Genomic DNA, 11054 nt, shown 5'->3' on the forward strand with positions numbered 1-11054 from the left:
GTCTGTTAGACCACGATGGACTGCAACAGTATTGTGCCAGGAGATTTTATTCAGCAGAAGTATGATGCTCACCTTAAACAAAGACTTGTTCTACTGCATCCTAACATCAGCTGTCACTGTCAGTCCCTTTAAATACCAGACTAGTCGAGATAAACCCCAGGTGAATAGGGCTCTCTGCCCTTCACCAATTAATTAATTAACCAATACACCTCATACGAACCCATGTACAGACAATAAAGACCTTAACAGTCTCTAGTGGCTCTAGGTCAGTTGCAGCTACCACCCTCACTACAGCTTTTCTGCCACACCCAGACTTTTCTGGTAAATACTGTAAATTTGGGAGACTTATTTTGGAAGACTGAAGAGCCATTTGTTCATAAAGTAAGATACATGATAATAGTACACAAGTGACCTGAAATTAGTTTGAGAAGGTAGCTGCGCCAGCATGCACAAGCTGCAAAGGAATAAGTAAAGGTTTATTCCAGGTCCTGAATCTGAAAAGGAGTTCCACAGCCAAAATATTGCGTCATTTTTATTTTCTTTTCAGCATGGAATAAGCCTTTACTTGTTCCTGAACTGAAATTAGCTAGCTGAAACGTCTTATAAGCACTTAGAGGGAAAACAGTACCACTCTAGGGCCTGATTTGTTGTTTTTCACATAAGTAAATGTTAGTTAAACTCTTATCAGTAGCTGTCAAGACGTCCCGCAGTGGGTGACACCTTTGGTGTTCTCTGTGTGCTTAGGAGCTGAATGAGGCTGCTGCAAAGCTTTTCCGGAGTGGAGAGGAGAGTGATGTCACGGAGGGGGTGAGCATAATGAATGACTTGGTCATTCCCTGCATGCACCTGATGATCAGCAATGACATCAACCAGGAGGACCTGGACGCCATCGAGACCATAAGGAACCGCTGGTGCTCTTACCTGGGCCAGGATATGAATGGTTAGTCAGGCGCCATGTTCTTTTCCAAGATTGATCTGTGCAAAGCATACTGAAGTTACCTGGTTTCTTCCTTCTTTATTGTCTTAGTGAAATACTCATTGCAACCTTGAAGTTTTTTTGATGAAACCCTTCAGTAGAACGTGGTTGATAAGTAGTAAGTTAGTAAGTAGACACTCACGAGGGTTGCTTGTGTTTTTACCTTCCGCTTCCACAACGGCCTCAAACTGGTGTACAGGGTTCCGCACAGTTTCACTCGGTGTTTCTGGCTCCTGTTGCGTTTCTACACATTTTATTCTCTGAAAGCTGAAAACAAATCCTCGCCATACTGTGCCCTTGCATGTTGACTGAGCTGTCTAAGTCAGTTCATGCTCTGCTCTTTTCTTTTTCATGTCAAAGATGCCCTGCAAGAAAAGCTTGGAGAGTTCCTGCCCAGAATGCTCGACTGCTCGGCAGAAATCATCGTCCTTAAGGAACCCCCAAAGATTCGGCCAAACTCGCCACATGATCTGTGCAGTAGGTTTGCGGCTGTAATGGAGTCTATCCATGGTACCTCAATTGTGACAGTCAAATAAGATTATTTATGTATTGTATAGCCTGGACTTTGAACTCTCTAGGACTTTTTTTTCTCCAAAATTGAACAGTGCATTGGGTCTGCAAACCCTGAAGAATCTAAAACAGTCAGGGAAAACTGCACTGAACTGGAAACATTAAGCTTGAAACCTTTTAATGACCACAGCTGTTCAGTCCTTATGCTCTTGTTCAGTATTTTACCATCAGAGATTTTTTTATTGCTGAATTAGCAAATTGGAGGATTCTTATTTCCCAAGTTGCTCACTTCCTTTTTAAACGCCATTTTAATCCCAAACTGTGTAAAAACATGTCATTGCTGTTCTCAAAAACCGTCCGCTTCGGTTATATAATGAAAGGAAACACTAAAATCACAAGTTAACAAAAATGCATTTTTTTGTTTCACCATGATTTCATTATAGTTTTAATTTCCAGTACACATATTTATCTTGTTTACCTATGCATAAACTGTGTTGGGATAAACTAGGACAGCAGCTGTGTATTTTCAAGGCCAATCTTACTTTTAAATGGCTGACATAAGTGTTACACTGATAAGATTATTCTTTTGGTGGGTTTCATATGATGACAATTTGGTGTTGCCTTTTAGCAGAAAAGAAAGCAAGCTCCTTCCATTTGTAATAATCTTGTCGTAGTACCTACGGTTTTTCATTGCCCTTATTTACTTTTAACCATCCACTGAAAGATCCACACTTCTTTCTGTTTTGATTTTGTTTGATTAGCCAGAGTCGGGTTCAGAAACAAAGTCACTACTCGGCAGTTTCTGTTCTTTAATGACACATCTGGCAAGAACTGTTCTCTAAACCTTTGTCACTGAATCCTTTATCCGGCGTTGTGATGCCGTGCTTTTATACCAAAGAAAATGTCAACTGTTTTAACCTTAAATTTCATCTTCAATAAAATGTCACACTTTTCTTTGATCTCTAGCCTGTCTTTGATTTTTATTCTTTCTGTCCTCTTTTTGATGACATTTGGAGCATTTCTTAATTTGTCTGTGACTGCTGTTACCAAAAAACATCTACCTCAAATATATGTCTTCTGAATTAAGCTCATATATAAGATTAAAAACATATTTTTTTATAATTGTCTCTATCTTTATTTTGAAAAATGATCTTAACAACATGAACACATTTATTACACTTAATATTTGCTAGCTGTGGGTTTTGGGTTAGTGTTTTTTTTGTTTAGAGTTGATATTCAGCACAGGAGTGCTGAATACTTTTTTTACAGTACTAAAAGACGGGAGATCAGGAAAGGGTATTTACTGAGTATGAGTCATATTGCTCTAGAGAGGTGTTTTTGTCAAGGAAAATATGTTTCTGTAACTCATTCATTCCTTTTAAACAGCAAGTCGATCAGCTCTGTGCTTGGGCGTCCTGAGGAGTAACACTCCAAGTGGGAGTGAGTCTACATTTGACTTCTTGAGAGATGTGCCATTCTCCAAAAATAGCTACCCAGAAGACATTCTGCATCACATTGTGGTTTGGGTCTCTTACTATCTCAACCAAAATAGGTTGGAGAGAGTGGTATCTCTCAGTAGCAAAATAGTGGGCACTAGACAGTATAGTCTTAAAGACATTATTTAAGAACAAATAAAAAGGGCAATGCCATCACCCCCTCTGTAGTCAGTAAGCCTTTTTACTGACTACAAGATACAGTATGGTCCCTGCCTATGAAGACTAAGTGAGTCTATTTATGCCTGCTTTCATTAGGCTGTTGAATTCTTAGGGTTTCCCTGCATCCCATTCTCAACCATAAAAGAGGAGATGCTTAGATCTACGGACTTTTCTTCTTACCTCCTTCCCCCTTTTCACCAGTGTCCTTATAATTAGTCTGTTATGTATAATTTAGTAACCTGAAGGAAAATATAACAGACTAGACTGCAGTTAGAGTGATTTGCTTTCATGTTGTTTTTAATTTTACGCAGCGAACACAAATAAAGTTCCTTGTAGGGCAAAATAAGGTTCTTCTAAGTCTTAGTATCACTCAAAGTTAGTGAGGGAGTCTAAATTCTGAGAGGGGCTTGTGTTTGTGTGATATCTACTCAAGCAGCCTGCTATCACCCTGCCTTCCTTATTACGTTCTCAATTGTAATGTAATGCTGGGTAAGACTGGAGAAGATTAATCTCTAACCTCTGTTTCAGTGGGATTGGGAGCCACGAGAGAGCATTTCTGGCAACTAGAAAAATCAAGCTTGCTTCCAGTCTACTGAATCTCAGTAACGACATTTACTGTCCACTGTGGAATGTTATTCAGTCTTTTTGTGATTTTGTGGTACAGTTCACCTCTGGTTCTTCCCCCTTTTTAGGGTACATTTTCCAATAATTTCAAACTCCGCAGGCAACACTATCCTCTTCTTTTTTTCCAGTACCAATTTCATTCTGTTTTTAGCCTTTTTGCTTGAAAATACTCTGGATTCCCATGACTTAATCTCTGAAATTCTTTAACATCTGCCATTCAACACATTTCTGAAGCTTGTTGGGGGGTAGGTTTCTCACTTTGGCATTTGTTGTTGGACTGCCTGTGAAGAAAGGGCATATTTATTCCTTTCTATTGTCCCTTTGGTGGGCTTTCATTCTGGTATCTAAAGTGAGATGTGAGATTGTAATTCAAAAGAAGTAGAAAGCCTAGAATTGAAATTAAAAGGTTAATCTCAATTTTTGATGACAAAACCTAGCTGTGGATTTAGATCAGTGTGTTTTTGCTAATACAGAAAGATAGAAAATGCAACATTGAGATTAACATATACATTGTGGGTCTTATTCATTACTGGGAAGTGGAAAGTATCCACTATTGGACTATAGTATATTGTATTTTATAACAGAATTTAAAAATATAGTGCTCCATTACTGACCTTGAAGACTGACACATAATAACAGTTATCAGATGTGGTCTTGACAAGATCGTAAGTCATTTTCTCCAGCAATTAGTGAATTTGATTATATCTAGTGGGCAGCATCCATTCTCATTTGTTTTGCAAATTATGATGCATAGAACAGCCTGTAAATTAGATTTCACTTAAATGTGATTGGCAGACCAGTGCTGAATGGCTTAAGCAGCAGGGTAAAGTTACATAACAAAAGAATAAATACGAGAAAGGAATCTAAATGACCTGTTGGTTTATTTAATTATGTCAGTATAAAAGAATTATCGTTATCTGTGTAAATCAGTAATTGTTCGAATCCACCAAGAATTAGTGCCTTCATTCTCCATGGCATTAAAGATTAAAATCTACTGCACACACATAACCCAAGAGTTTAATTAGACCCAGCAGAGTGTCTTCTCTGGGGTTGTGTTAGTATGCTAGAATCTCATCACAGGAAATTAAACATACTGGATTATTAGTGGTTCATGGCCATGTGTACCGTTCTGCCCAAGTCCTACACAGAAAGACTAAAACAGCTTAGGAAACCAAACAGCCATCTGCTTTAAAATAGTCTTCTGCATCCTTCTGTTCCTTAACCGTCAGCTGACATCATTAGGCTGTAGCTTCTAATGGTCAAACTAAAAACAGCTCAACTTACTACAAGTCCAAACATGTTTTTGTACAGTGTGGATATAGGCACCCATGTGTAATTTAAAGCTTTCCTGTATACGTTTTGGATGGTGTTATTCTGACTGCTGTGGACATTGTTTTAGTGCAAACTTGTTGGTTTGTGTAAAGGTGACCAAGAGGAGTGGCCACCAGTGTGTACAAATGGCACATAATTTCAACTGTGTAGGACTTGCAGGAGAATTGTAATGGCAACTATGTGTAACTCACACGTTATGATCTACTATAAAGTAGATATGTATAAAGTAGTGTCGTTCTTAAGAAAAAAGTAAAGAAACATGGTCAGCTATTGCCTACAATTGAAGCAGGCTTTGACACTCATGCAGAATTGTAACAATTCAATTGGTATGCTGTAGGGATGATATATACTGTATAAAGTGAAAAAAACCTTGACACTAAGGCAAGCTTTGTAAAATCCCTTGCATTCTATTAAGTTACATTCCAGCCCCCCACAATACATGAAGTAATTATATAAAATCTAAGGAATGGTAAATGGGAAAATTGCCCAACAGCCATCTACGCCCATCGCTGCAGGTGTGACAACTGCATCTGAAACTCCTTGATTAGTGCAAGGTGTGAATTATCTGTATAGATACAAGCAGTATACTGTACATCCCCACCTATACATGTTAATATATACTGTAGCACATTTTCCTGCAGGTTTTACTGTTCACTAAGAAACACTAGCCCTGAATATATAATTACTATTCTCTCTGACCTTCAGTCAAAGCATTGAGATTATCCAATGGTACCACAGAGGATAGTTCATAAAAGGTAACGGCTGTATACAAGTTCAGGGTCAAGGACATGACAGAAGGTCAGACGATCACTATGTAGACCACTTAGTTTTGCTCCATGTCACAGATGCAGTGTGGACATTGACCCATTCGCCATTGTAGACCTTCAGCTGCCAAAATGAGCCAAAATTGAGCCAAAATGCACGTTTCCTATAACAGCCTTCTAGGGATTCTACAGCATTGCTTTCATAACCTTTCCTTGAACATTATTAGGAGGGTGTTCTTTCTAAACCTTTCGGCATACCTCAATCTATTTCAGAAATCGATTAGGTGAAAGGGATAATGATTTCATTATGATTTATTTATTCCTTTATACATATAAAAATTAATAATTGACTTCCTACATCAGAACACTGATCAATGCCTCCTATGATCAGAATGGTGTTCTCAGTTGATGTCTCGCAAAGGAGAAAGGCACTGCTGCAGACCCACTATAGAAACATGCTTTGCTAATAGAGTCCTTTGTATTTAAAAAATTGTCATTAAGGTGCAAGGAAGGCCTTGAGGAGTGGGTTGGTTGTTGCCGTGTCGGCCAGCTGATAAGGCAAAAAAGACATTTGAGCTGCACTGGTCAAACGGGATGGAATGAGTTCCTGAGGGAGACTAGCCAGAGGGTGAGAGCTGGAGGTAAAGCTCATCGAGCTCGGGAAACCACGAGTGAAGGGCTCGGCGATGTGAGGAACGCGAGGCATGGTCTCAGAGCAGATAAGAGAGGATGGAGAAGTAGGCGAATTGGAGACTCCGGGCCCGAGACTCCACGAGCCGGGGGCTACACCTTCTCATGCTCTTGTAACTTCTTAAATGAACACATCAGCAGCACGACTAATAAAAAGTACAATGGTAGTAAATTGAGTGGAAAGTAAATCTTGACTTCTTGGTGCAATGTTAAGATAAATCGGGTAATAGAACAGTAGGTGTCCTGCTAAGACCCCACAGTTTGCTTACATATTTCTGAATTCTTTCATTCGCATTCCTCCGCCCCTCAAATACTAATAAGGATTAGATGTACTGACTGATTACCCTGATGGCCATGGACTAAAAAGGATTTTGAAAGGTGTAACTCGTGGGGGCTTCTGAAAACATGCTCGATTACTCCACACGAAAACCACGCCCACTCGAATGAGGAAAAGAATCATAAAACAATTAGGAAAAGTTTCACCACCCAAAGCAAGGTTGTATTATGTGAGAGGGACTGTCTGGTGAATTTTGCAGCATTGGGAATGTTATTCTTAAAAAGCTACTGAGTCATTAAGATGGCCCCTTCTATTCCAGTGTATTACCTGTAGTGTTATCTTCAAAAACTCATCTTAAAAAAAAGAAATGTTTCACAGCCCAAAACAAGGTTGTATTATGTGAGAGGGGCTGTCTGGTGTGTAAAACACTTGGTTGCAGCATTGTGAATGTTATGCTTAAAAAGCTATTTAGGCAAGAGGAAGACCTCCCTATTCCATTGTATTACCTGTAGTGTTATCTTCAAAAAATCATAAAAAATATAAAGAAAAGTTTCACCAACCAAAGCAATTGAGTCATTAAGAAGGCCCCTTATATTTCAGTGTATTACCTGTAGTGTTATCTTCAAAAAATCATATTAAAAAAAATAAAAGTTTCACAACCCAAAGCAAGGTTGTATTACAGTATGTGAGAGGGGCTGTCTGATGTGTGAAACACTTGGCTGCAGTATTGTGAATGTTATGCTTAAAAAGCTATTTAGGCAAGAGGAAGACCTCCCTATTCCAGTGTACTACCTGTAGTGTTATCTTCAAAAAATAATAAAAAAATAAGAAAAGTTTCACAACTCAAAGCATGGTTATATAAGGTGAGGGGGCTTAAAAAGCTATTGAGTCATAAGTAAGACCCTCCTATTCCAGTGTATTTACCTGTAGTGTTATCTTAAAAAAAATCATTAAAACATAAAGAAACGTTTCACAACCCAAAGCAAAGTTCTGTAATGTGAGGGGGGCTGTCTGGTATGTAATACACTTGGTTGCAGCATTGTGAATGTTATTCTTAAAAAGCTATTGAGTCAAGAAAGACCCCCTTATTCCAGTGTATTACCTGTAGTGTTATCTTAAAAAAATTGTTATAAAATAAAGAAAAGTTTCACAACTCAAAGCAAAGTTGTATTATGTGAGAGGGGCTGTCTGGTATGTAAAACACTTGGTTGCAGCATTGTGAATGTTATGCTTAAAAAGCTATTGAGTCATTAAAAGACTCCCCTATTCCAGTGTATTGCATGTTTAATGGTGACATATTGAAAAAATCATTAAAAAAAATAAAAAAGGTTTCACTACCCAAAGCACGGCTTGGAAAGGTCAGAGGACCTGCTTAGTGTGTAAAACACTTACTTTCAGCTTTGTGGGTGCTGTGGTTTAAATGCTTTTGAACAGCATCCCCTTATCACAGTGCATATTGCCACATGAAATAAATGCACGAGAAAAATAGATTCACGACGCAAAGCTGTGTCAGTCTTCTGTGTAAAAAATCAGATTGCACATCATGGGTGCTGTTTTTAATAAGCTGCTGGGTAAGAATAGGAAGTTTCCTGCTGTCAGCAGTATTGTGTAAATTGTTGACCCTTACCTGAATGAAAACAGGTAAATATTAACACAATAACCCTTTGATTTCTGTTCCTTTTCCATATTCTTTTAGCTGCATTAGTGTATGACCACCATGATGTCACAACTCAGAGCTGCCTCTGTGGAACCATTGCATAAATTAAAACTAAGCAGGTTACATCAACAACAAACACTGCTTCTGACAAGTAGTTCCAGTCATTTTCATACCCATGGCTGGTTTTCAATAGCTTTGCAAAATGCATCCTCCTATGCAAAGCTTAAGAGTTTATAGCAATGCACTGCCATTTTTTTCTATAAAATTCAAACTACCTTCTTCTTAGAAACAATAGTGTTGTTGGTTGAGTTTTATCACCCCTAGAGACTCTTCAGACTCACAAAAACAGCTGGAAAAGTACTTTCCTTAAAGCAAATTGTCTGTAAACTAGGTGAGGCAGTATCATTCTACTCTCCCTTTGAGTAAAAAGTAAAACTTTTTTACTCACACGTTAATTGCAGTTTTTTACTTTAAGTTGAAAAGTGAAATGATTTCTATCCTAATTTTTCCACTTTGTCAGTAAAATAGGGAATATAGTTCAGGTGGGTAGCTGCGTCAGCATGCGTAGGCTGCAAAGGAACAAGTAATAGGTTTATTCCATGCTGAAAAAAAGAAGAAAGAGAACACAACGTTTCGGCCGTGGAATATAGCCTACTTTCTAACTTACATGGGTGCCAATTGGCAGTAATACACCTTTAATTAATTATATTGCACAGGAATTTTCAATTTAAGATTCCAAAATAAAGTAATAAAGGTCACAAAAGCAAGCTCCACATATTCATTTTAACATATTTTGCATTGTTCTAGGAATGCATTTCCTGTACATTTTAATAAAGTGTCCCTTCCACACTTTCTCAATGACCACCATCCACCTGCAGATAGACTGTATTCCTCCTCTTGAAATAATTATGATTCCAACTGCGTATTTAAGAGCCCTCAGAGCAATAAAAAACAGAAAACCGTCAGGTGCAGGAGCATAAGAGCGCTGTTCTCCCCAAGTTCACATGGGTTTCCTCTGGGTGCTCCAGTTTCCTTCTACAGTCCAAAATAAAACACATTCTGGTAGGTTCATTGGCTTTTTGGAAAACCGGCCTTAGTGTGAGTGTGTGTGTGTTTCTGTCTGTGTGGCCCTGTGATGGACTGTTGTCCAGTCACAATTCCCGACTGGGGTGCCTTCTGTGCAGAACCTGTCCCTTCTCCCCAAGTTTGTGTGGTTTTCACTCAGTGCTCCTCCTGCCTGGTCTAGAGTAACTGGTATCTCAACGTTGTCCACAGGTGTGCTTTGAAGGAGAGACATGCCTCATGCTTATGGCAGGCTCCAGGTCTCCACTACCTTTACCAGCAATAAACAGCTTTCTGATCATGGAAGGATAGATGTCATTTTCAAACACACATTTCTTCTCAAACATCTGCTAGATGTTAAAATTAATTTTGGAGTCAAGGAAATTTAAAAAATGGATCTCCTAAAATACATATGACAGTATACCGTTGGCTATGAGAAGTATTCACTTCCTCTTTGACGTTTTCATATGTTATTGTGTCACAGTATGGAATCATAATGCAGTTAATTGGGATGTCTTAATGTATTTCCCAAGTTCATGCGAGTTTTCTCTGGGTGCTCCAGTCTCCTTCCACAGTCCCACAATAACGCATACTGGTAGGTTAATTGGCTTTCGGAAACAATGGACCTGTTGTCAGTGTTTGTCTGGCATCCCATCCAGGGTGTACCCTGCCTTGTGCCCTTTGCTTGCCAGGATAGGCTCTGGCTCCCCTGTGACCCTGAATTGGATGAAGTGGTTAGAAAAATGAATGGATGGATGAACTCAGGAAATGGCCTGATTTTATATTCATCACTCTAGTCAAAATCTCACATCTCTGCCAGCAAGCACTGTGGACCTGTGATAACCTGTACAAGGTTAGCAAAATAACATTTTTATCTAAAATTCCACCTAACATATAATGACAATAGAAGACATCAGTGCTAGCAACAGTAAAGATGATGTACGTAAAAGTCAAAATAGCAGTGAAATCATAGTCATAAAAGTCATAATAAGAGCAGGCTTAAATTGTCATTATCAGAATGATACTGTACACTTAAGTGATATGTACCGTTATATGATGAATCAGTCAATTACCAAATAAAATGGCCCTTTTCCTCTGGAAGATGGCTGGAAGAATTGTTATGCAGCACATTTTTTTTCCTTACTACAGTAATTCTGCATCACTTTAAAGCAAGACCGTCTAATTCTCTCCACCATCCTTTCATTACCTCATAAAGCTCTAGTTTTGCATATTTGTATTGAGTGACTTACTGGAAACCACAAAACGAATACATCCAAATACATTTCTTAGGACTGCTACATCTTAGAATTACTGTATTTGGTGTGAAAAGGAATAGCTTTTAGGAGTTTTTTGCTTAAGGTATTTCTGATGGCCTGAGATTGCCTTACACAAAATACTTTGTGGCACAATTTTGTTTTAGGCTTTTCAACTCTTCCCTCCAGCTCAGGTTCAAAAGCTACCTGGTGGAGCACTTCTTTAGGCCTTGGCAACATAATCTCAGAAGTGG

The 11054-nt window shown here is 38.6% G+C and overlaps 1 protein-coding gene across 4 annotated transcripts in view; it reads left to right on the forward strand.

Annotated features, from left to right (window-relative positions):
• Positions 1 to 2445, forward strand: part of usp28 (ubiquitin specific peptidase 28) — a 28078-nt gene extending 25633 nt beyond the window's left edge. For all 4 annotated transcript variants that reach the window (XM_015337789.2, XM_015337791.2, XM_015337792.2 and 1 more), the window contains 2 exons: positions 745 to 940; positions 1337 to 2445. In XM_015337789.2, the coding sequence (XP_015193275.2) occupies positions 745 to 940; positions 1337 to 1512 (372 nt within the window). In that variant the 3' untranslated portion in view covers positions 1513 to 2445. The remainder of the gene's footprint in view (positions 1 to 744; positions 941 to 1336) is intronic.
• Positions 2446 to 11054: the final 8609 nt, after the last annotated feature.

Source organism: Lepisosteus oculatus, chromosome 23 (assembly GCF_040954835.1).
Source record: "Lepisosteus oculatus isolate fLepOcu1 chromosome 23, fLepOcu1.hap2, whole genome shotgun sequence".
Classification (NCBI taxonomy): domain Eukaryota; kingdom Metazoa; phylum Chordata; class Actinopteri; order Semionotiformes; family Lepisosteidae; genus Lepisosteus; species Lepisosteus oculatus.